Source organism: Nematolebias whitei, chromosome 6 (genome assembly GCF_014905685.2).
Source record: "Nematolebias whitei isolate Nwh7 chromosome 6, NemWhi1, whole genome shotgun sequence".
Taxonomy (NCBI): domain Eukaryota; kingdom Metazoa; phylum Chordata; class Actinopteri; order Cyprinodontiformes; family Rivulidae; genus Nematolebias; species Nematolebias whitei.
The window spans coordinates 40,084,399-40,111,068 of NC_056503.1; the positions used below are offsets into that span (position 1 = coordinate 40,084,399).

General features: G+C 39.9%; 1 protein-coding gene across 1 annotated transcript in view; it reads left to right on the top strand.

The window, feature by feature from the left end:
* stard13b (StAR-related lipid transfer (START) domain containing 13b) overlaps window positions 1-25,092 on the top strand; it is a 63,177-nt gene extending 38,085 nt beyond the window's left edge. Inside the window, exons 5-17 of the mRNA XM_037677604.1 lie at window positions 13,760-13,831; window positions 14,686-14,767; window positions 17,786-17,849; window positions 19,219-20,564; window positions 20,671-20,841; window positions 21,136-21,295; window positions 22,419-22,617; window positions 22,724-22,937; window positions 23,354-23,468; window positions 23,575-23,796; window positions 23,883-24,100; window positions 24,205-24,381; window positions 24,787-25,092. Of these exons, the coding sequence (XP_037533532.1) occupies window positions 13,760-13,831; window positions 14,686-14,767; window positions 17,786-17,849; window positions 19,219-20,564; window positions 20,671-20,841; window positions 21,136-21,295; window positions 22,419-22,617; window positions 22,724-22,937; window positions 23,354-23,468; window positions 23,575-23,796; window positions 23,883-24,100; window positions 24,205-24,381; window positions 24,787-24,904 (3,158 nt within the window). The 3' untranslated portion in view covers window positions 24,905-25,092. The remainder of the gene's footprint in view (window positions 1-13,759; window positions 13,832-14,685; window positions 14,768-17,785; window positions 17,850-19,218; window positions 20,565-20,670; window positions 20,842-21,135; window positions 21,296-22,418; window positions 22,618-22,723; window positions 22,938-23,353; window positions 23,469-23,574; window positions 23,797-23,882; window positions 24,101-24,204; window positions 24,382-24,786) is intronic.
* Window positions 25,093-26,670: the final 1,578 nt, after the last annotated feature.

The window sequence follows — 26,670 nt, forward strand, 5'->3', positions numbered from 1 at the left end:
AAACTTCTGGAAACGTTCAAAACAGCTGAAAGCTACAGCATCCCTGTGTTCTCTTAACTGGGGCTGTTTTATTCTAGGAAACCGTGTGTGGAGCTCGTCTACGTTTTTTTTAATGACCTCTTAACTTACAGTGCACTCAGGAATGTCATCACTGCAATATATGATAAATGCAGTGGACAACCCATAGATTTGTATCAATGTATCTGTTATCAAATGACACAGGTTGCTGCATGCCTAGTATGTGTATGTGCTTTTTGTTAAAAAAAAAAAAACATGGTGTATTTTTTATTGTCATGGCTGTAAAGCATGTGTCTCTCAAGGTATTGAGCATTCAGTCCCAGTTGTCCTTTAGCAATGATGCTTTACATGTGGAAATTGTTTTGGAGCAAATAGTCCCTCGATTATCGCAGTAGTAACATTCTACACACCACTGCGATAGGTGAAAGACCGCGAAGTAGAAACACTATATTTATTTTAGTATTTACTGTATATATATTTTAAGGCTTTATAAACCCTTCTCACACGTTTACAATATTCTAAACTCTTAAACCTTTTTAATTCATTCATTCAACCTTTATTTAGACAGATAAGTCACATTGAGCCTCGAAGACGCATTTACAAGTGAGATCTGTTTAGACAGACAAAAAGTAGTGAAACTGGACACATGTAGGAATTGGAGGCGAAAAAATTCCTATCAAACTTTTTTCCTGCCTGAGAAGAAAAAACTATTAAAAAACACCTCGCACAAACAAGCTCATAGTGACGTAGACATTCTGCAGAGGGGGACGACGAGAGCGGTGAGCATGTTCATAGATGCTCTCGAAGGCACTGTAAGAGTTCTGATAAAGATGTAATAATCAGCCAGTGTCCTCCGGTGAGAACCGTAAACATTCTCAAGGTATGTCGAGGAATGGCCAAGAATAACGATTATGAGAATCCAAGAGTCCTGAAATGATGGCACACGTTTATTCAGCTGGTTTCATCTGGTTATCAGTTGGAAATTCCTCAGGGAGGGGGTGGTGAGCATCAGATCACATGTTCTCCAGGCGAATTCAGATAAGATGCCCTTCAAGGCCAGCCAAGGGAGCCAAATTCAGATAAACACACAGTTGTTTTGGGGACAGGCAGAACCAAATTACATCTACCTTGAGTCTGTTTTGTTCCACTCGGTTCCAAAATGTCCAAATTACATGGCCACACCGTTGGAACAAGACTGAGTAAAATCCTCGAGATCTGATCCATTCTGCCCAAAGCATTTGAGTCTGGGTACTTGAGGCACGGACCAAGCCATCATAAAGGCAAGCAGCGTGATCAGGTCCAAATTTGCTGCCGACGACTTCCTTGATTGTAGATAAAACCAGCAACCAGCCGAATCCAAAAAGCAGGAACCAGTTATCGTAAATCCAATTAAATATGAGTCCTTAAAATCCACAAATGGCAGCAGAGATAGACACATCATCAAGTCTTCCAGTCGATGAGATATCCAGCTGCGTGCGTGCCAACAGGGCAAATCGGCTCGCCTAAAGCCTGCCTTCTCTTCGAAGAAATGTTGTAAATTGAGTTGAGGGACCAACTGATCAAAACAAGTCCATAATTATGGTTCGGAAGAAATGCAAGAGAGGCTCAGAAGCAGTTTCACAGACAGACAGAGCAGCAAAGCAGAGAGGGAGGGGAGGGGAAAGCGTCCGATCTCGGCAAGAGCAAGTGGTGAAGTGAACCTACGTCGTTTTAACAACATACGTATATGTACTGTACAGTACTGCAAAATTGTACTTACCAGCTCTGCAGAACAGCGGCTCGGTTCTGTTTTGGCTGACCCACCCTGCAGCGACGAAGCCCACCGCCCGGCCCAGGTTGATTTGCACATATAAATCAACTGGTCAATTGCATAATTGAGCTTCAGGAAGCTTCAGGTTTATTTGTGACTGTCCTGCCAGTTCTGTGAGCTTAATATATAGATCGTTAGTTCTGACTTTGCGTTGCAAAACTTTCCCTCCATTTCAGCAGAAAGCAGCGGCCGGAAGCACTGTTGGCTTCTGGGTAGTGTAGTTCTTTTGACTGGCCTTACAGTATAAGCTTATCGAAAGAAAACCACAAAATGGCGGCGCCTGTCCGAAGTTTTTTCTCATTAACTTTTTATCCTGTACCATCCCAATCACGTGAGTAATATTAAAGTTGACAATCGTGGAAAAAAAACGTGAAATTACAAGTCTGCGAAAGTCGAACCACAAAGTAGCAAGTAGTAGTTCAAAGATCTTCCTGAGGGTCCAGAGGACTGGGGAGGAACCTAAAAGACTATTCTCTCTAATGGTCTTTTTTTCCTCTGATGTGGATCAGTTTCTGTGTGTTTGCTTGTTATAGATCAGGGCTATTCAACTGGTGCCCCAGGGCCAAATCAGGCCCACTGGTGAGCTCAGTTCGGCCCAACCAATAGGTTTATTTTTAAATAAAACTATATTTTAAACAGTAAAACTAGCTTAATTAATGTCAATAACTGCTGGATTTCTGGCCCCTGAGCTCTTGGCTTTCAGTAACTGTAGCCCTCTGAGCCATTTAGTTGAGTAGCCCTGCTATAGATGTTCAAGGCTAACATTCAGTACTTTTGGGGCATCATTTCTCCAATGTTTACTTTTTGGGGGGTTGTTTTTCAGTCATGGATCATCTAAGCATCTGGACTAATCATAGCATTATCTCTAAATCAGAAATATATATATTTCATTAGTCCGCCAACTCTGAAATGGTAAACGATTAACAGTGATATATATTTTAGGGAAATGTCTTGGTGGGGGGGGGGGGGGATAATGTGCTTGTCATCATTTTAAGAGGAACACTTCATCCTGTTAAGAGGAAAAGCTGTTTTATTCGTCCTCCTGAACAGTATTAGTTATTGTTTGAGAGCACCACTGGAAAAGAGTTTGCATTGTTCTCTCTTCTGAGAGTTTGTAACAGTGAAGAGGTTCTTCAAAAGGAAGAACAGTTACACTCTGTCTTCTTCCTCTCTTCTCAGGACTATAAGCATCAGCTGTCCGCTGTAGCATGTGCTGCATTTGATCAAGAGAGAACAAATTATTTAGGGATGTTGATGATATGCTTGCTTGAAGCAATGCTAAAGAAAGAATTGGTAAATGGGTGTTATGTTTAAACAGTTTTTGAGAGGCTAATGAAAAAAAAAAGTCCATTCCATTTAAAACCCTCTAAAAAAGTATTTTCTAAAGTTTAATTCAACCTAAATGTTGTAACGTGTGCAAAAAACGCAGTGGAATATTTTAGTTTCATACGTTTCGACTGATAATCTATAACATCACTATGCAGTTTTACTTGCATCCCTGCTTGATGTGTTGTTTGTAACTTCCAGCCTCACTGGTGAAGAATGAGTAACTGATTGAAGAATCTTGTTACAGCCAGGAACAGTTTGGTTGTGCCAAACGGACTTCTGGAAATAAAGGCTGTATTGAAAAAGTTCCTCACTATCCTGATTTTCCTGCAGTTCAGCTTGTAGTCTACCTGTAAAGATGTATGTCCTCCTGTGTGTGAATCAGTGTACTACCTAGACAGAATATCTGACAGCTGCCACATGTTCCCAGCTAATCATTTACTAAGTGCAAATTTCAGAAATGCCTCAGCTGCACTAGTACAGGAATGGAAAGTCACACATTAACTTGGAGAATTTCTTTGGCCCTCAGTATTACACAGCTGAGAAAATTCCACAGGAAAATGCTTTATGGGCCTATTCATGGCAGTGATACAGTACCACAAACTTAATATTGAAAATATTTGAAAGATTCAAGGATGATTGTATTCTTTAAGACATATGACTTAGTCCTCCTCCCCAATAATAATAATAATAATAATAATAATAATAATAATAATAATAATAATAATAATAATTAAAAAAAAACATGATTAAGTATGAAATGGTGTTACGGCTCAACTTGTACTTATTTTTTTTGTTTTTCCACAAGTGACAAGTTTAAACTCCAGTGGCATCCAGAAGCGTTTCAAATTTCAGCACTTTGCTGCCCTCCTCTGGTAGAAATGAGTATTACTCACTATTAGCTGGAAAAAATGACTCGAGTGCACAAAGCTGTGTTCATTCAGCTCCTGTTTTCTCTGAGCTCACACAGCCATCCTCTGTGTGTCCCTCTGAATGCAGCTAGTCTTTTATACTTCTGCATTTTAGATTTCCAGTCTGTAACTGTTCAGCTGTGGAAAGACTGGAAAGACTTCAGTTTATTTTAATCTATTAGTTAGACCAGTTCATGTGCGGTGAGGTGATCACTAGCATGTTTGTAACCCACAGACTTATTACGCGAGAGTTGCAAGGCTCCTGCTGAAGTCCTGTGGCTGCTCTTTGATGTTGTTAATTAGGACTAGCATCCTTCGAAGTGGCTCTTTGCTGTACCGGTAATTGTGGAAGTCTTGAGTAGGTTTTCTCACGGTAGAGGCCCTTGTTCGAACATTGGCCCATTCTGAATCCTCTGACTCTCTGAGGCCAATTTAAGAGAAGGAGGGATCCCCACTTTAGACCCCTATGGGAACCCTTCCAAATGAGAGGAAGGAGGACCTAATAAAGCTGTAGAGAACTCTCTGACCATCAGTTTGTTTTTTCATGGTCATCTTATTGAGCATTTTCCCCCATATTTTGTGTTTTACCGGCTTGCGGTCTCACATGAAATGCAATTTGCAAATTACAGAGTTGAACTTCTGAACACGAGATGGTTAATTTGTGTGGGTTTGTCAACTTATGGAGCGCGTTGATATTTTTCCACGTTTGAGTCATGATTTCAGTTCAGCAGGCTTCACGCTTGTCAGTAATTCATGCTCCCCCTTTAGCAGTGCTATAAGGCGATGCTGGAAAAGCAAATTACAGTGTTTATATAAGCTATCAAAGGGAAGGAAGAATTACAGCCACACAACCGTATATTTTTAAGTGGGAAAACAGCATGACATGGCAAGGCATGCAGTCTGCTGAGCTTTACATAAAAGAAGACATGCATGGACTTTAAATCAGAATGAAAACTGAAATGTAGACCTATAGGAGCTTGTTAAATAGGGGGATTCAGTTAATCGTGTGACCACATGAAGGGTATGGGCAGTTAAGAGGGATCTGGCAGAGAAACAAGGAGGAGGGAGAGCTGAAAATCCAACAGCAAAAAAACCTCAGAACTGAGTCTTGTTGTGGAAAATAAAAGACAAACAGGAAGAGATGAAGAGTTTTAACAACAGACGGCAGAACTAGAGAACATCAGACAGGCCCTGAGCACAATCCCCATTACTGAAGTCTGTTTCCAGGTTTTAGATCTGCACCAGAGGGAGCACAGATGGTCACAGGTACTATATATCTGCAGGGCCTGTTTCAACAGGCTGTTTTATTGTTTATGTGGTTCCTTTATTGGCCCGAGAACTAAAAACAACAAGAAACATAATCTGACAAGGAAAACTCCCCACCAATTTGTGGGATGAAAGCCGCTCAGAGATGACGTTTGATGTGTTTCATTAGTGTCTAACCTGCATGTTTATTCCTGCGCTGCATTATTTATTTCATCTGTGTAACAGTAAACATCCTCAACTCGTGTACTGCAGACATAATAACTGCAAAGAGCAAGACTGGTGGAGAAAAAAAAAAATCTGTGTTTCAACAAAAATACGCCTGATGTGCTTTTAACTGCTTCCTGAGATTTGGCGTCAGATGTCTCTTAACAAGGCTTTTATTTAAGTGTCTCTTCTGTTTTATGTGTCAGTGATTCCTGTAGGGTGACCACAGGGGCAAAGCACCTGTTTGTAAAGTTAACACTTCCTTTGGTCTTTTTCTCGTTTCCACGCCTCCTAAGGGGATTTGGTGTGAGATATTTCTGAAAACGAAGTAAATTTGTGACGCTTGTTGGATCAAAACTCTGCAGAGCTTATGATTTGAACTTTGAAGCTTCGGCTTGTCCAGAGGCCGCTGCAGTTCAAACATTGCAGTCCGCTTTTTGTCTTCTGGCAGTGGCAACCAATCGCATCAAGTGGGCTATCAGTTTACAGTTAAGGTCAGGGATAATTTGTTAATCCTTCACTGAAAGGCTGTTTGCGGTTGCAGAGAGACTCTCCCCAGTCTGCTGTTTAGCGACATGGAACAAAGGGTGATATCATCTTTGTGAGACAATCTGTGGTGATTTCTCATAAGTAATAATAAAAACCACCATGCCCCCACATGCTGTTAACAGTAAATCCCCCATAAAGCTGCTTTTTTTTTTTTTGTCTTCCCATACAGGGTGCTATAAAATGAATCAGCTTCAACTTTGATGATGAAACTTTTGGTGAATTCAGGTTGTTTAAAGTTTTGGGTGCATAGTGATTTCATTGGAAAGCAACGGATGCTGCAAAAGCCGTGCCCAGTATTTCCTGTCTTGATTGAGATAGAAGAAGAGAAAGACAGAGCTAATGGGTTGTTTCCCCAGAAGATGAAAGAACCCTCTCTCAGGGTGTCCTTCAGACATGAAGGAGAGCGTTACCACAGCTGTGCTGCTCGTGTTTAAATTCAATACAGAATCTCAAGATAAAAACAGCCCCAACGACTTCTGACCCGGCGGGATTTGGCAATGGTCAACAACAGCAGCTCTCGAGCTCACATAGTTCTGTTATTTACTCTCACAATCAATAGGCTCCTGCTGTGAGCGTGTGTGTCTGCTGTGGATCCTGCACCAGTGGATCAATTAAAAGTCTTTAACCAGATAATGTTTATATTCCAACAGCATGTATCTATGATCCGACCTCTAACAGAAAAGAACAAGAATCCTGGAACAAATGATGATGAAGGGCTCTGTAATTAAGAGTGCTTAAGAGGCTTGTTTCTGATGAGTGGAGTGGATATGTGTGAAGTCCTGACCCATGAGTTTAGAATGCTAATGCCTTGTTGGCACTGGTTTTTTCCTGGGCTCGGACCATGTTTGTCCTCTGCTCTCCAGGGGCTGCTGAAGTTTGCTTTATCCGCTTAGTGCTGGAGACGTGTGGTCCATTGAAAGGACCTCTCCACAGGTCGGTGTGGACCACAGGGCAAAGCTGCCCAAAGATTTGCTGGCTCATTTGTAGTTTAGAACATTTTGCTCTGTTGTCTTAGCAACCCAGCTGAGAGGTGACCATTTTAAACCTGCATCCCATGAGGATCACAGGATAGCAGGTCCCCAGCATGTTCCATATCAAATGAGGGGAATGGTTGTCCCCGGGTGATTCAGCACAGGCTCTCTGTAATTACTTGGCTCGTGAAGCCAGCTAGATTGTTCACCGATCACAACTAGAGCAACAACAGAGCTACTGTGTTGTTACTCACCTCTGCAGACAGATTTTACCGTTGTTCATTACTTCAACACCTTATGTGTTTAAAGATGGTGTAAACCCAGAATGTGTTGTGGGTACTTGCCTGCAGCGCCTCCTGTTTTGTTGAGAATGGTGGAAACGGGGCTGAGGATATTGGAGTTTGAGGGACACGCAGAGCTCAGTTAATTAAAGCTCCTGTAGAAAATGGGAAGGTTTGATTCCCACGACATTCTGTGAATCACACAGGGCTGTGCTCGTTTAATCCACCTTTATGAATTGCCGGCATTTCTCTTAAAGGATCAGGAGCTTCATTTGTAAATAAAACAAGCATTTATAATACTTGAATTTAGACTCAAAACTATAGTATGGAATAATTATTATTACCTTAGCACCTACCTATTACCTATTACCTAAGCACTTTGGTAACAGTTTCTGTTTTAAATGTGCTCTAAAAATAAATCTGACTTGACTTGACTTGACCTTTAGCAAAGAATACCAGTAATTATGAAGCAAAAACCTCAAAACATTTACATTAACAGATTGGTGGTGCGTCTCAACACACTGTTGCATTGCGCTGCATCTCAAAATGACCAGTCGCTTGTTGTGAAAAGGATTTATTCTACTTTTTCTTTACAGATTTAAGATGTATAACATTATTGGCTTCATCAGTTTCTTACATCAACATTTAGTCATACAGACATTTGTCAGCTCTGCATTTTATATCCCTCACAGTTTCACAGTTTGGTGAAGTATCTGCAGTATTGCAGACTCTGTGCCGGTCCTTTGTGGTGAAGAGGGAGCTGAACTGTAAGGCAAAGCTCTCTGTTTACTGGCTGGTCTACGTTCCTACCCTCATCTATGGCCACGAGCTCTGGGTAGTGACCGAAATAATGGGATCACAGATACAAGCAGCTAAAATGAGTTTCCTCCACAAGGTAGCTGGACTCTCCCTCAGAGATCGGGTGAGAAGTTCAGTTATCTGGGAGAGACTCGGAGTAGAACCGCTGCTCCTCCACATCAAAAGGAGCCAGCTGAGGTGGTTCTGGCATCTGATAAGGATGCTCCTTGGGCGCCACTCTTGGAAGGTGTTTTGGGCATGTCAGACTGGGAGGAGACCCTGGGGAAGACCCAGGAAACGCTGGAGAGACCGTGTCTCTTTAGTTCCCCTGAGGAACGCCTTGGAGTCCTCCCAGAAGAGCTGGAAGAGGTGGCTGTGGAAAGAGATGTCTGGGCCTTCTTGTTCAAGCTGCTGCCCCCGCGACCCTACTTCAGAACAAGTGGAAGATAATGAATGGATGACAGACGGATGGATGGATAATCTTTGTTATAATTTAGAGAATGTATCTGTTCTGCTCTATCAGCATTTTAGCCATCAACCAAATAAAAAAAAACAGTTTTTTTTTTTTTTACTTTATGTGAGCGAACGTATGAAAGATGACGTCATGGCATTAGTTGGCAAAACATAAGAAATACATGCAAGGTAAGATGCTGTGGACAGTTATACTGATGGGCCACTCAAAAAGTGAAGTATTCTGCAGTAAATGAAGTCACCCATCCCTTCCTTTAAGACCAGACTTTACATAAAGATAAAATCATTTTCACGTCTCAGTATGTTTTCTGTTTAAGTTAGTTTTATAAATGAGCCCCCAAATCTGTTCCTAATAGAGAACAGATCTCCTGAGCCTCCTGCATGTACAGCCACACTGCTTCTCTGCCCCCTACCTTTGGCCTTTGGCTATCGCGCATCATAATTTGGGCTTCCCATTTGCTCCCGTATGAACAATTGCAAAGTGTGAGACAGGAGGAATGCAGGGCTATTTTGGGCATGAAACATCAGATGTTGTGGTTTTGAGGCAGGCTAGAGGAGGGGTCTGCGTGTTTCCCCTGGCTGTCTGTCTAGTCTTAGCTGACTGCTCATTGTGAGTGGGTGTCTATGTGCAGCTCGCTTCAGAAAGGAAAAGAGGTCTCTCTTCTAATGTCGCCAAGCATGATGACACCTACAGTAGTCAGTAGAATCTGTGTTCATGTTGTTATTTCTGTCTTTCTCCCTCCAGGTGTTCAAACATAATCTTGGACTTCGTTTCCAGCCTTTTCTTGTCTGGCTGATTCATTCTGTGGTAATGCAGGGAGGGGAAAAAAGCACTCAGATCTTTTTTTGTTTTTTATTGGACTACATCATACTACTTAAAGTACTTTATGCTCTCAAATTCTAATGCATTAGAAGGTTTTTTTTTATATGGCAACTAAAGTGCATTACCTATGTCATTCTGTTTGTACTTTAAGATTATTACCCAGTTCTGGCCCCGGTACGTCCGAACAGGAAATGGAAGAAACGTCACAAAGTGAGGCAGCCAGAGCAGAGGTGGGCCACATCTGGAAATCCGCTCACATGATTGGAAATTGTGAATGGATAAGATGTTCGTATGAAATCACAGGGCCATGGAAAGTCCCGATTATTTCCTTGGAATACATGTTTAATGTACAATTTTTTAAAGTCCGAGAGTTAGTTAGTTTCCTGTCTGAGTCTAATTACGTATAAAGAAGCTCTTCACTCAGCAACTTAATTAGCTTTATTTTAGTGCTGAACTATGTATAAAGGTTACTTCCTGGCTGTCTTCTGTCTCAGATGTCAATCTGTTTGTCTCACTCATTGATTTAGCCACATACTAGAAGGTTAGATAGTCATGAAACAGAAATTTATCACCCTGATGATGCCAGTGCGCAGCCTTGAGAGCCAGCGTGATTCATCGCTACTGATTGCCGACAGTTTATGTCATGGTTTTCCCCGAGCTCAGCTGTCTACGTGTTTCCATTTCCTTGATCCACTGGAATAACATCTGGAGCCTTTGAAAGCACACTTTTCTTTTGTTTGCCTAAATGAAGCCTTTCCCACATTGCTTTTCAGCATGTTTTAAATACATCATGTTGAAAGACTGTAAAAAGTCAGCTTTGTGTAATCTGACCGAATAGAGAGAAAACACTGAAAACGAAGCAAATTACAAAACGGTAGTTAGTTCTTTAAGAGGACATCTTGACGTGAGAGGATTCAGACTCAGTGCAGCTTCATGCTAAAACATTTGCTGACTTGTGTATGAACGAGCTGTCGTGGGCAGAGCTGGGTAGGAGGGTTGGGCACAAGGAGTAGTAAAGAAAAACTGGGGGTGTCTGTTGGAATCTGCCACAGAAAGGGGTGGGTTTAAGGTTAGATTTAGTGTTGAGACAGGCACATGGTGGTTGGGGGTGGGGGGGTGTAGCTGGGAAGAGAAAAGAGAAAGAAGGAGCTGTGGACTGTAGCTCAAACTGCCAGCTGTGCTCAGAGAGAGCAGGAATGTGGCTCGGCACAGGAATGAAGATGCTCTAACAAGCTGAAACACACTTAAGAATTGATCAATGTGTGATCTACACCCAGCCGAATGATGAAAATATCTCGTGAGTACACAACAATTTGTTTTACTGGAGGGAAACTCCGTGTTTGAGAATATTAGAGTTCTTGCATCACAGCATGACAAGGAAATGAATGCTGATGAAGCTTTGCTCTGCTTGCAGGATAAAATAAGCTGTTCTTGTTGGGGCTTATTATTTTTGTCAAGGGTTTGTTTATGTTTTTCTTCGTCACTATGCTATGTGTCATACCTATATTGTACGTTATATAATCAGTCATTGTTCTTTTTTTAGAACGTTGCATAAAACTGAATTGTAAAGGAAGGAGTAGACTGTTCCATAGATACTCCACACACACACAGCTTTGGACACTCTGCTATTGTGTTGTGGCAAAACTGGGTTTCATTTCTTTGTGAAATTGTAACTCTACACTGTACCCAGCGTTCAGGCTCCGGGTCGTAGAGAGCAAACACAAGTTCTCATTCTTTGGCATCGTGCCCACCCGTCCTTTTATCCACATGAGATTTCCTTAGAGAGAGGATGAGAGGACAGAGTGTCTCACTATCATGTTTCAGGATGCAAAACAGAGGAATTCCCAGCTCATATTACTTTTCTCTCAGCGGTCCAACCTGAGGCTGTGGGACACAAGAGGGCCCGGCAGGGCTCTCACTATGTGCCGCAGCTGAATAAAGCAGGCCTGATATTATTCACCTGGGAGGGAGGTCTAGTTGAGAAGAAAGCTTGTGCTGATGTAGGTGGGAACAGAGCAGAGTGACTCCTGGCACCGTACACATGTTGACTTAACTGCTGGTTAAGGGGGTAAACAGTGGCTTTTCTGACATCCAAGGACACGGGGAGCTGTTAATATTTATTCAGTTGCTGCTCTGCCGACCACAGTCAGTTTTTGTTGATTTCTGGGTTAAGCAGAAGTGCAGCAGCACAGGTGAGTCATAATTTATCATTAAAACGATGTATGCCAGCAGAAGTGTAATGTAGTGTGCGGCTGTGGTTCATGCAGCTTTGGTGCGTCAAAAAGAAAGTGAGATCTCACACGTGCGATCTGTTTGTCACCTGTGTGCGCCACTGATGTGTTCGTTTGCCTGAATGTAATGTTTTCTGTCTTTCCAGCGATTCAGATTCTTTACATAGTGGAAACTTGTTTAACCACCGATGTGTGGTACAACATTTTTAGCTGTGGGGCTTTAAAAAACACTGGCCCTGGTAAAAAATATATTGTAATGTAGCTGCAGAATGACTGTTTTTTTAGAAATTTGATTTGTTTGTTAATCTTTATTTCTTTTTAATCAGCGTGAAGGCTAATATTTTGTATAGGCTGGAATTATTTTGACGGTTTCTCAACTGGTTTGTGTTTTCTCCAGTTTGACATGTTAATTAAATATAGTAGGTTTTGTTTTTTTGTCCAGAACAGCTAAAATCAGAAAGTAATTATGTAACAAGACTGAAATCTGAAATCTGTGCTGTTGATCTCGAAATGACCTAAAAAATAACTACTTTTAATCAAAAACTGACGAGTGTCTCCCAAAATAATTGTATCTATTGTTTCTTTCTTAAAGAAACATGGATGGATCGAACAGACAAATTGCAATTTACATTGTTTTAACCGTTATAAGTTTTCTTAATTGAAAGCAGCCTGTGCGTTGAATCACTGGTGTGTCAGACATCACGTCTCGCGGAGGCGGTAAATGGCTCCAAGCTCGATTAGCATTAATGGAAAGGTGCCAGCAGTCTGTTTCCCCTGTAGGTCAGCAGAACCGGTTTATGATCCTGGCTGCAGGGTCGCTTCTCTTTCAGGTGTTCACCTGCTCTGAGTCACAAACAGGCCCGGTAAAGATTTCATCCTAATTAACTATTTTGCATCATTTCTTTTCGCCCGCCACTGAAAGGCGTAGGTGGACAATAATGTGTTTTGCCCGTGACTCGTGAACCACGGGATGAGTTTTAAGAAAATGTGTAGAAACTAATCATTTGATGTCCTGATTCAAGATGGCTGCCACAGCCAATTGACTTCAAATGAAATCAGTCACTTTTAAAGATATTGAACTAAAATTTGATCAAAATCTGAGACAGACCCAGAAAAACTTATTTTGAATCTAATGAATTTGTAGAAAAACCTGGTTTTAAATTCTGACTACATCTGGAGTAAACATTGTCTGTTAGCAAAATATCTCATAAACCACTTGACCAATTTTAATAATACTTTCAAGAGATAATAATTGGATGTTCTTCTATCTACAAGTTATAACTTTATGGAGTCAACTTGATTCAAGATGGCTGCCACAGCCAAATAACTTAAAAAAAAACACAACATGAATATAAACCAGTCTTGAAGTAAAACTTCATGTGGTCAAATCTGAGACTGAGACACAGAAGACATTTGAACTCCAACAAATTGTGGAAAAACTCGGTTTAAAATTTTTGCCTTTGACCATCTGGAGTTAACACTGTTTGTTAGCAAAGTATCTCATGAACCACTTGACAAAACTGAATGAAATTTTCAAGATATAATAAATGTGTGTGCATCTATAAGTGACTTTAGAGCCAACCCCATTCAAGATGTCTGTTACAGCCTATTGAACTTAGAAAACATACAAAAAGGCTATAATTCAGTCAATTTAAAGGATTCATGACACATACTCATGGGACATTGTAATATATAATCAGATGGCAAATAATATAATTTTCAGTTTGACCAAAATGGCTACAACTCTGTTATTTCTTAACATAAAATGACTTTAGTCGAGCTTTGACACAAAATATGGTGGGCCTATATTCATTAGTTTGAGGAATGACAGGCCTTTAATTTTGTTTTGACTAATATTAATCTCTTCAAGAATTTCCTGTTTCGAAATGATAAAACATTTCTTGCCCTTTTTTCTGTATTTATGGGACTTTTCAGCATGAAAACTACTCCAGTTCATCTCCAATAAGACGGTGCCTGTAGGATAAAAGCTGCAGAGGGGATTTGAAACTGTTTTTGGTTGATGGTAACTTTGCCAAAAATAAAAACAAACTCTGTTAATGTGGTTGATTTTCACATTTTATCTCCGTCTTTGCCTTTTAGAAATTGAAGCAAAAGAGGCGTGTGACTGGCTGCGGGCAGCAGGATTTCCCCAGTATGCTCAGCTCTTTGAAGGTAATAAAAGCACTCAAAAAACACCCACACCCCTTCATCACACGGAGAGAGCTGTTCAGTTAAAAGATAAATATTAAAAGCAGAAGTAGCTCACAGACACCAGTCTTCTGCAATAACACATTTTTTATTGTTGATCTACAGTGACATATGAGAGCGAGACTGTGGCATTTCAGTGTCATCTGGTCTGTCCCCGACATCGTCCACAAAAGCATGTATTCATGTGTTGCACACTGGGCCTTATTTACACAAAAGTTCTTGGAAAGCCTTCGAGCTAAAGCAGCAGCCAGTTCTTTTTCTAGACACCGCAAAACAAATAGAATGGATGCTTTTAAAATCTAATCTTTTCAGAGCAACGATTACTTCATAAACATGTCTCCGGTGCATAATGCCTGAAGTCATGGGAAGAAATGGGTTTTGTAAGAACTTTAAGGAGCTCCACTCCCACAGATCTTTTTGTTGTGGCCCGACTTTTGATGTGCTTTGGTGGAATATGGTTATTTTCCAACAGTTAGTGGAGTAAGGAAACTTCAGAGTGCAAAAGTGTTCTTGATGATGGTATGTGTTAAAAATGCATTAATGTGCCTTTAATAGGCAGTGAGTAACTTTGCATAAATGTTGTGGAATATTAGATTCAGCCTTTTGAGTTATGTAAGACGTTCACTGCCTGAGCAAGCCTCTGCTGCTGTTTAAACAAATTGTCTGTTATTATTACTGTCACATAAAGTTTAATTGTCTTCCTTTACATGTAGAAATAATTTGGTGTTTGGTTCTATTCACATACTCTTTGTTTGACTACAATCTTGGTGCAGTTTCAGTAAAATAACCTGTTCCAATTTTCCTGTTTTTTCCTTCAGACTCCCAGTTTCCCATTGACATCACACCCGTGAAAAGAGATCATGACTTTTTGGACAAAGATCTTGTGGAACCTCTGTGCAAGTAAGTAAATGTACAACACTGAAAAATATGGCTCTTTACCAATGAGTCAACAGTATAACACGTACTTTCCTTTGGTTAAGGAAGTGGAAATGATAAAAATAATAATAAGTAAAAAATAAATACACTTTCCGCATTATCTAATGCAACATTGTCATTTTATGTCATTAGGCGTAAAAATCTCACGCAGAAAGGAAAATGTCTAAGAATGTGTTTTGACGTTTATGACATTGACTAAACTGGTGAACCAGTACTCACTGACCATAAGTACATATTATTAGTATATCAATAGGTATCAATAGTATTGTTTGCACTATTTCTTCCCAAAAACTTCTTTAAAAAGTCTTTAGTTAATCCAAAATGTTGCTGCCAGAGTGTTAAATGGAGTTTGTAGGAGAGATCATATCCCTCCAGTTTTAGCTTCTCTCCAGTGGCTCTCTTGTCAAATTCAGAATTGAATTCAAAATCTTACTTATAACCTACAAAGCTCTCAACAACCTAGCTCCATCTTATATTACAGATCTTATTGTCCCATATTTTCTCAGACTGCAGGCTTACTTGCGGTTCTTAGAGTTGCCAAAAACAGAATGGGAGGAAGATCTTTCAGTTATCAGGCTCCTCTCTTGTGGAACCAACTTCCAGTTTCTGTCCATAAGGCTGACATATTGTCCAGTTTTACGACTGGGCTTAAGATTTCCCTTTTTGATAAATCCTATAGTTAGGGTTGGCTTGTTATGCTGCTGTAGGATTAGACTACTGGAGGACAAATTGTCCACATTTTGTAAAATTAATTGTTAAAATTGAAAAGTTTTCATTTTATACTATTTCTATCTTTACATGTGATTCTTGACCTGCCAGTAGCTATGTTTACATGTACAGATTATTTTTGATCAGATTGAAATGTTATTTGGATTACATACATACATACAGTGATGCAACATTTCTACTAGAAACTTTGAAAGAGCTCAACATTATCTGTATTGCCTGTAGCTCAATCAGGGAGTGCAGTAATGTCTCCACCGTCATTAAAACCTGTTGCAGGTCCATTTTGGGCATTCAGGTTTGTTTACGTCCATCCCGGAAGTAGAATTTCTTCTTCTGTTGTTTTTTTTAAAGACAGTTTACCACTCTGCGCATGTCAGTACTTCTGTTCAGATTAAAAGCCTGCTGCATGTCGTTGTGAATAGATTGTTCCCATGTAAAGATGCATTTGGATTATTTATGGTAATGTGAAAACATTTCCGTCTGGTCAAATAATTTTGTGCATGTAAACATGACTATTCAGATTACAAATTCATTCGGATTGAGCTGAATCAACAAAGAATAATCCGAATGGGGCGTTTACATAACGCATTTTTATTCAGAATCGCCATTTAATCCAATTACTTATGTCCATGTAAACATAGCTAGTGTTCCTCCTTCCTCTCCTCTCAAACCCAGCCAGTTGAAGCAGATGGCCACTTGTCCTGTGCCTGGTTCTGCTGGAGGTTTCTTCCTCTTGAGGGAGTTTTTCCTTTCCACTGTTGCCTTCACGCTTGCTCAAATGAGTCTGCGATTAAGTTAAACTCAAAGCAGTCTGCTCCTCAGATATATGTTAACTTACTTATATTAACTTACTTTTGATGTATATAAATGTTCCTGTTCAGTGCCCTGATATGACTTGTTGTGACTTGGCACTATATAAATAAACTGAATTGAATTGAATTGAAAGCAAAGAACAACAACAACAAAAACTACATCAAACTGACAACTGGTGCCTCCACATCATGCCATTCCAGTGCCCATGTGGATTTTTTTTCTGGTCAAGCCAAAATGAAAAAGCACTTCAGTAACTATGGCAACGATCCAAAAGGGAAAGCAGGAGAGGCATTAGTGGTGCCTCGCACCGCTCAATATACTTTGACTCTAAACAACCCTAAAGCAACTCATTGAAATTCCAAACTAGCCATGACGTGAATAGAAGACAATGGAAACAGTTCCACCTCCTGAGTGATTTTGTCCATGACTTTTCAGCATCCCTATGGTAACCTAAAAAAAAAGCCTCCTTAGTCCGTTATGCCAGTATAATCCCGTAACCAAAATAAAAACCAGCCTACATGTCATGCATGTCTTTTGTGATCAAAATAAAACCGATCGACTTTTCATACATGTAGGTGTTGTCTATGATCTCTGGATAAGCAGCCTCTTCTATTAGCAACCATATTCAAAGCTCTGTAGGCCCATGAAATCAAAGGCCCCCAGCTTAGAAATCCTCTCCTCAGTTGTGTCCTTCTATTTTCAGTACATGGGAACATTTTGTTTTTATAACCCCTGTCATCTACAGCTGGAGCCCAGTTAGAGCCTCCATCACAGCCTTGTCATAGTCTACTATTGTCAGAGCTTTAAAAAGACTTCCAGCCATGTCAGGAGCAGTTAAAGCCTGTGATTATCTTACAATAAGTTGGTTTCCTTTTTGCCTTAGTCGAGCTGTAATTTGTTTTGTCATGTTGTCGTATTTTCTCCGTACTGTGCTATCTTGGGAAATTTTGCGTTCCGTTTATATTCCACTTGTCACACTTACAAAACTCAAGTAGACTCTGAACACAGAGCGCATGCTAAAAGCTTTAGAGTTTACAGTAAATTCAGATTTTATAAATATAACTCAGCTTTGTCTCTGTGCGACTTACATAACTGAGTTAAAACAAAGTTGCATCTGTATTTAAGTTGTAAATCATTCCATCAGAGCTTATGCAGTATGTAGAGATCCACTTTACCATTTGAATCTTTAAAATCTGATTTTATCCTTTAAAGAACAGAAGCTTTGATCCAAACTCTAAAGAAAGACCATCAGATAACAAATGCCTGTGTTTATTGGGTTTTAGGTATTTATAGTAATGACAAACGGAGGTTTTCTATGGGTCTCGTTGTGCATTCAAAGCAGTAAATGATCATTTGATAGCAATCTAGTCTGCTCATTAGGAGTCTATTACTTTATCTGGTTTGTTGAGAACTGTTTTTATCTTTGGGATATTTCTCTTGCAGGCGGCTGAACACTCTGAACAAATGTGCTTCTATGAAGCTTGACGTGAATCTTCCAAAGAAAAAAGTAAGTAATAAAACTTGATATATTATTGTTGGATCATTAGCTGTTTTTCTTGACATCTTATTCACACACGTGCTGTGCTTTTAAACATAGATACAATTTGAATAGATGTTTTAAATGCTGATAGCTCATGAATTTTTGTTTCTACAGACTGTTTGCTTTGTTTGTGTGCGTACCTTATGTTTTAAACAATTTCAAAGTAATGCTATTTAAATGTTGTTGGTGTGGGATCATAACTTAGCATCTGGTAAATAAAGCAATACTATAATTTTAAGAGTCTGTTCCAATAAGATTTGATGTTTGGCAGAATGAAACATCTGTATGTACTTCCTGCTTAAATATAAATATTATCTGGTGTTTTTAGCCTTTCTTCTTTACCAATGCTATTGTCATTATTCATATTACGTTCTGTTTGTTGCCAGATTGAAATGCAGCCTGCCAACACCAATTAATGTGTTTTTTCTGTCTTTATTGATATATTGGAAAGTCTTTACTCAGATGAACCATTTACTATTTCCTCACTGTTGGCAAAATGCATAATGCTTAAAGTCATTAATTGTACGCTAATGTAAAGTCAAGACTAAATAAAATACTCTGATGAGATCGTTGCTTTTCATATTTTATTTACCTGCAGAGAATAAGCAAACAGTTCATGTTCCTGTATGAGCAATGCTGAAAAAACAAACTAACAGCTGTGATAATTATAGTATTCTTTGATCAAACTAGTGACAGTTTATATCACAAAAAATATACAGATGTAGGTGCAGATACTGATAACCAACATTACAGTTATTAGTCAAATCCCATAATGGAGCATGACAGAGGGACTTAACCTAGGTCATAGATTTTCTAACCGAGCATTCAGAACTTAAATATTTCTAAAAGAGATGTAGTTTCAAGTATTCACATTTAAAGTTTAGTAAAAATTAGAACAAATGCAGTAGGAAGGCCAACATTTTAGTCACAGACACAGTGAGATTCATAAAGCTTTAGTAAAACATATTACAATTTTTGTTCATAGCTGACACATTCTCTAGCTGCTTCTTACAACTATAACTAACTGGATACAGTAAATGTTTGATGCTACCAAGGACTTTTGACAACCACTTGATGTTCTGAAGATTTTTTTTGCCACTCCTTACAACAGAAAAGCTTTTCAATGATTGAAAGCTGTAGGAAAAGTTTTACGTTCCTTGTATCAGTCTTGATTTGTTTGTATAGCATACATTTATCTTTTTTTTACTAAATGTTGAAAAATTATTACAATGCATAAATATAAAGGTTTTTATACATTAGATGTGACATATATGTCAGAATAAAAGAAGTAAAGTTATGTTTTTAGATCTAGTAAACATTTTCTGTCTTTCCCCAGAGTGAAGACTCTGATGAAGACGACCTGTTTGCAATCAGTGATAAATGGACATTTGAGTGGAGCAGCCGGCGTTGGTCCAGGTTACAGGACATCGACTCTCTGCTTCGGAAGCACAGAGAGGGCCAGACTTCCAAGAACAGCCTCCCCTTGAGAACCACCACCAGCAGTGAAAGTGTTCTGACGGACCTCAGTGAACCGGAGGTTTCTTCTTTGCACAGTGAAAGCAGTGCAGGAAGTGGTCATAGGGGTCTCAGTACAGAGGACTCTGACTGCTCTAACCGCATTTTCTCAGATTCTGCTGCAATGCCAGACTGTACTTCTCTCACAATGCCTCACATATCCAAAGAATTTTCTCACTATGGCTCCTTACCTGATAAACATATAAAGACAAGCCGGATTCGTGCCAAAGACTTCCTTAAGCGCATGGAGTTGCTGAGATCTCGAGGAACCCTGGGAGGGGGCCGCAAGACATTGATCATCAGTGCTCCCGTAATGCAGCAGGAGGCCCAGGCACTGAAGAGACTGCAATGCGTTGAGATCATAAATGGAGACGATGGGGCTCCAGAACCACCTTTCAGCAAAGTTCTACATCCCCAGTCTAGTAGTGAAGGTAGCAGCCATTCTAGTGACAGCACAGTCAGCACACCCAGTCTGAAAGAACGCAAGACTCATCGAGCTGACCACAAGCGCAGTGGCATGTATTTGGAGGACATAGATATTTTCTCAGGCGTCCAAGTTGCAGAACAAAACCGCAGAAATGAATTTTGCTCCTATGAAGAGTTGGTGGTCCACATTCCCAAAGACCATAAACCAGGAACTTTTCCCAAAGCACTGTCCATTGAAAGCCTGTCTCCAGCCAATGGAGCCTCCATTAACTGGCACACTGGCAGCGTGCACTTGGACTCCCCACTAATTTCATGCAGACAGGAATCCAGAGCTGTCACCCAGTGCTGCTCCAGAGGTAGTCGTATCAGTGTGTACGATAATGTTCCTGGATCACATCTCTATGCTAGTACTGGAGACTTAATTGACTTAGAGAAAGAGGACCTATTTCCTCACCTGGATGACATACTGCTGCATGTCAACGGTCTTCAGCAGATTGTAGACCACTGGTCAAAAAACATTTTACCTGGAAGAGAGGGGGTAGTCGGCAACAAAGAGGAGACTGTAGGCTTTCAGTCCTCCAGTCAGATCACATTGGACTTTGAGGGAAGTTCAGGCACAGAAAGCCAAACTACACCTGTTGATGGAGACAGAGACAAAGTGTCACTAGCTGAGACAGAATCAACAAAGTTCAGGGAAAGGAGGGACTCTGGCGTTGGTGCTTCTCTCACAAGACCCAATAGGTAGGAATCCTGGAGGTAAACATAATAAAATCAGCCTACACAATCTTTATAGTTAAAATATACAAATAAACACTATTTCTTTGCATTTTATCTTTCACTGCATTAGATTACGATGGCCCAGCTTTCAGATATCCAATCGCTTAAGTCACTCAGTGGCATCTCTGCAGATTACAAACCAAACAGCAGGCCAGCTGAGTTTGCTACAGAAGTTTTCTCTGCTGCGTCTTACTGCAATTATGGAAAAGTACTCCATGTCAAACAAGCATGGCTGGACTTGGTAAGTTCACTTTTTGATACATTAACGACTTATAGAATCTGTGTAATTTAGATGCCCCCGTTTTAGAAAAAAAAAGTATTTTTGCAAGACCCCCCCCCCCACACACACACACCTTCATGTATTACAATTATTACACAAGCATTGTTGCTTGAAGCCTTTATTCAACGTTGTGTGCTTAAGCTGTTATGAATACCCATGATCATTTTTATTACTATTTGACATTAACTCCATTGTATCCATTGTCCATTGTATACTTGTGTGTTTTTAAAGATGGTGTATTGATCATTCTTTAAGGTCTGTGCCAAAATTCATGAAGAGAATGAAGGTACCAGATTACAAGGACAAGAATGTGTTTGGAGTGCCGCTCATAGTGCACGTGCATCGTTCTGGACAGCCTTTGCCCCTCGGCCTGCAGCAGGCCTTGCGGTACCTGAGGAGCCAGTGTCTTGACCAGGTCAGGAACAGCATAACTATAAAGAGTGCTATATTTCATAATCTATGCTAACAAATGTAAACATTTTTTAAAATATAATGTATACTTTTCTTGCATTGATTTTCCTTAGCTCTGCACAATATTTTTACAGTAGTCCCTCTTTTATCGTGGGGGATCCATACCCTGAAGCCTCGTGATAAGTAAAAAACTGCGAAGTAAGGAATAGTAGCACACACACATATATATACATATATATATATATATATATATATATATATATATATATATATATAAATATATAGCATTTTAAACCCTTCCCACACTCGCTATATTATAAACAATGTTTCTAAACTAAACACTCTAAAAGAGTCTAAAACATGTTATGATTTCAGCTCTCTGCCTCTGCTGCACTCTGCCACCTGCCAATGCTCTTGGCCACGCCCACTTATCTGCTGCAGAGCGGCGATATGACACGCTGCATCAAGAAGCTTCTCCTGCAGCTTGGGCTGCACAGTAGTGCTAAATAATCCATTCATCCGTCCATTTTCTTTTACCCGCTTCTTCCATTTTGGGTCACGGGGGTCGCCGGTGCCCATGTTCAGCAATCAATGTGTGAAGGGCGGGGTACACCCTGGACATGTCGCAAGTCCATCACAGAGCCACATGGAGACAAACAACCATTCACTCTCTCACTCACACCTAGGGACAATTTAGAGTTACCAATCAGCCTAACATGCATGTTTTTTGGTCTGTGGGAGGAAACCGGAGTACTCAGAGAAAACCCACGCATGCACAGAGAGAACATGCAAACTCCACCCAGAAAGGCCCCCGAACCGGGATTTGAACCAGGGACCTGCTCGCTGAGAGGCAGCAGCTCTACCAGTTGCGCTACCCTGCTGCCCCAGTGCTAATTAATATAAAATTATTTATTTTAAATAAAAATTCCATACCGACCATGCAGCTCATCCATCAGTTAGACCATTTTGTGTCATGTCCAATCTTACTTTGAAAAGCCGCGATAGAGCGAGTCTGCAAAAAATGAACCGCGAAGTAGCGAGGGACTACTGTAATATGAAATTAGTGCTCGATACATTTAAAGTTCTCAGCTTATAAGTTAACATTAAAACTTCTGTTTTGCTTCCAGGTGGGCTTGTTTCGTAAATCAGGGGTGAAGTCCCGAATTCAGGCTCTGAGGCAGATGAATGAAAATTCTCCAAACAATGTGAACTATGAGGATCAGTCTGCCTATGACGTGGCAGACATGGTGAAGCAGTTCTTCAGGGATTTACCTGAGCCCCTGCTCACCGGCAAGTTGGGGGAGACTTTCCTCCAAATATACCAGTGTAAGTACATAAACCTGTCTTAGCTTAGGGATATGATTGTTTTCCTGTTCTCTATTGTCACGTCTGCTGGGCAGAAATGATAAAATCCTTTGTTGTGCATGTGCAGATGTGCCAAAGGACCAAAGGTTACAAGCTGTTCAGGCAGCCATCATGCTGATGCCAGATGAAAGCCGGGAGGTGCTGCAGACACTCCTCTGTTTTCTCAGTGATGTCACTTCCTCTGTGGAGGAAAATCAGATGACACCCATGAACATTGCTGTGTGCCTGGCCCCCTCCCTCTTCCATCTCAACATAATGAAGAAGGACAATCTCTCACCAAAGTACTTTTTCTTTTCCTCTTAAGTAACATTTATAGTGATGCATGTTATTTTTGGCTTTAAAATGTACACAATTTGCCTGCCATCTGTTGACTCCTGTGTGATTATCTTCACTGTGACTCCATAAAGGAAGGCATCAAATGAGTTTCAGATTTTGCTCAGCCCTCAGGGGTGCTTTGAATTTCTCTCTGTTCCTGATATAAAAGGATCTGACTCTTTTTTATGCTTAACGTTTTATGAGATCATGCTGTGTATAAAACAAAGCAAAGCTAGCCCCTTAATTTCCCAAGGTAAAATTTTAACAAAGCAGATCAAAAGAGTTTCCTACTGGGTGGAAGAGGGGTTTATATACTTAGTTTATTGGAGATGTTGACCTGAAAACTCTGGTCTAAACACTTTTCTCTCCTTATCGTCTCCAGAGCCATGCATAAGAAGTATACCACAGGCAGACCAGACCAGAAAGATCTGAATGAAAATTTGGCAGCAACGCAGGGCCTTGCTCATATGATCATAGAGTGCAACCGTCTCTTTGAGGTAGAGCCTGGAACTGATATGTTGCAAGTATTTAATGCCTGAGTGTAATACTGGCTCTTAATTATATTTGTATTGAGTTATGCATGATATTCTCTCCACCCATTAGATCCCTCATGAAATGGTTACTCAGTCGCGCAACTCCTATGTGGAAGCTGACCTGCAAGCGCCAACAATTGATGAGTTGTGCAAGCAGCTGGAGGATGACAATGGATCATACCAAACCCATATGGAGGGGAGACTTCAGAGTTTGCTGAAAGAGGCACGAGAAAAGTCTAAATACTGGGTATCATGCAGCAGCTCGGATAACACAGAGCTCTTCTATAAAAAGGTTGGCATCTTTGTTTCATTATTATTAATATTATTATGTTAAGAGGAACCTCACAGCGTTGTGGTTTGTTTTAATGTATCATCCAGGTGGGAGATGGAAACCCTTTGAGACGTTGGCGAGTGTCTGTGGAGGTGGAAGCACCACCCTCTGTTGTGTTGAACCGGGTGCTGAGAGAGCGCCACCTGTGGGACATGGACCTGCTTCAGTGGAAAGTGTGCGAGACTCTGGACAAACAGACCGAGGTGTTTCAGTATGTCCTCAGTCGCATGCCTCCTCATCCCAGCAGGGACTTTGTAGTTCTCAGGTTGGTAGTAACTAAAAGAAAACAAAACGAGCCATTCTTTGTATCTAAGTCATCATGATACTGTTTTTTTAATCAAATATGCAATTTCTTATTTTTTCCCTAAGGTCTTGGAGAACAGACTTGCCCAAAGGTGCTTGCTCACTGGTTTCAGTATCCATAGAGCACGAGGAGTGTTCTCTTATAGGAGGTGTACGAGCTATAGTCCTGGAGTCCAACTACCTTCTTGAACCTTGTGGCTCTGGAAAGTCCAGACTAACTCACATCTGCAGAGTGGACTTAAAGTAAGTCCACCCTCCAAAAAAGAACAAGTGGTTGGATTTCAGAAATGTATGTGGGTAGCTGTAGCTGAGTGGTTAGAGTGGTTGTCCTCCAGTGGGAGAGTTGGGGTTTGATTCTACCAGCAGCCTCATGTTGAAGTGTCCCCGGGCAAGACACTGAACCCCTCACTGCTTCTGATGTGTGTCCCATCGGTGTATGAATGTGATCTAAAGCACTGATACAGATTCAAATGAGCTTTGTAGAGATCTAGTAGAGTGCTGTATGAATAGATAAATGAGAGCACAGATTGTGTGGTAAAGCACTTTGAGTATCTTGATTAGATAGAAAATGACTATATAAGTACAGTCTGTTTACCATATGTGCAGTAAATTCAACATCTTATTGAAAAATAATGTTTCATTTCTCAGGGGAAGGACGTCAGATTGGTACAACAAAGCCTTTGGTCATCTTTGCGCTGCAGAAGCTGCTCGGATCCGTAACTCCTTTCAGCCACTAATCACAGATGGACCAGAAACCAAAATCTGAAATGTTTTGTTCTGTCTGTTAAGCTCTGACATCAAGATTGAGCCTTTGGGTCACTGCTAACAGGCAGACACATAAACACAGACAATGCCCCAGAACTAAAGCACAGTTTTTGTTTTGTTTTGTTTGTTTTTTTATGTACAAATGCTCTGAAAATAATTTCAAGCCTCTGTACTTGCACAATGACAAAGGAGGACATTTTAGAGGTGCTGAGTATAATTATTCAATAATAATTTAATTATTCTTCCAGTGTCCTTGACATTATGTTATTTACTTTCTTGATGTTGCTGAACTTGTAAGATTAATTATCTTTAATATTGCATGTATATTATTGTTGTGTTCATTTACAATGTCTAGGACATTAAAACTGTTAAATGCTTCTGAGAAGCCTGTATGTTATGCAGTTCAGAATTAAAGCTATACTTATTATAATGTTCACCCATGTGTCTGTATATATGTGTATGAATATACTGTAAATTCAAATAAATTGTATATATTGCACATATGACCGAGGGTAAAAAGTATATATATATGTTAATTTCTTAAATATTGGTCAACATTCTTTTAGTACACACAGTACAAGATTGTAAGCTGGTTTTACTTTGCCTCAGTATTGAAATAGGTGTAATTTTCTAAAACCCTCACCTATACTGTTTGTGGGAAAATGACTTAAGGTTTGATTTGATCATACCTGCTTTATGGTACTGTATTACACAGTAAGGTACCTGAGACATTTTTTAAAATAAAACTAATTCTAAAGTTTGTGTGGACTGACATTTCATCTTCATATTAAGAAAGTACTGCAGTTTTCTTGAGGACATGACAGTTGTTATAAAATAACTTTAACACTTGAGCCACCTAGGAATGTGTCTTTGTTTTACTCACATTTAACTGTAAAACCAGACATTGTGAAGTTTCAGATAGCATGACAATGATTTATCAGATAACAAATTATGATAAAAGCTTGTACTGAAAGTAAATCTCAAGCCTAACTTTAAAAGAGAAAGTCAACAAACAAGCAATTATTTCCAGCAGATAAAACAAGGATGCTAATAAACAAACAACCTAAATATCTTTGAGAAAAGCATTATTCCTATTATTTGCACAGTGGTGACCTCCCACAGCCTCTGTCTGTTTATTAATTATTAAGCACATCTTAATTTGGTCCAGTGTAGCACAATGCTTTATATTTTCACATATTCATTTCTCATGCCCTGGAGTTAGAAGGACCTCTACTGGACATATTTCAGAAATGTTTGATGCATGCAGTTCACGTAGAACACCCTTTTCTGAAATTTGGTTTATATTCAAACATAAAAGTCATTCAGAATGGTTTCACAAGTATTGTCTAATTCATCCTTGGATTCTAAAGTGGAAGCGTATGTTCCCACTATAATGAGGCGAACAATACCTTTATCAGTAGCTGAAGGCTCTTAAATCTGTTTTAGCCTAGTTTTATGGTACACTGGTATCTTGATTCATTATTTCCATTTGGAATTTATAATTTTAAACATCCTATGTAAAATAAAAAAAACAACAACTAATAATTGAAGATTTGTGAACAGAATATTACAAACCGATCAATTTCCCAGCAATATGAAAAATATATATATGACATTTTCATTAAAAAAACACTGTTTACTCTTTAGTTGATATGAATTCAGAAGTGACCGTTTAACATAACAAGCTTTAAATGTTCTCCATCCATTCATCCATTATCTTTACCTGCTTCTTCCTTTTCGGGTCGCGGCTCATGGGGGGTCACTTGT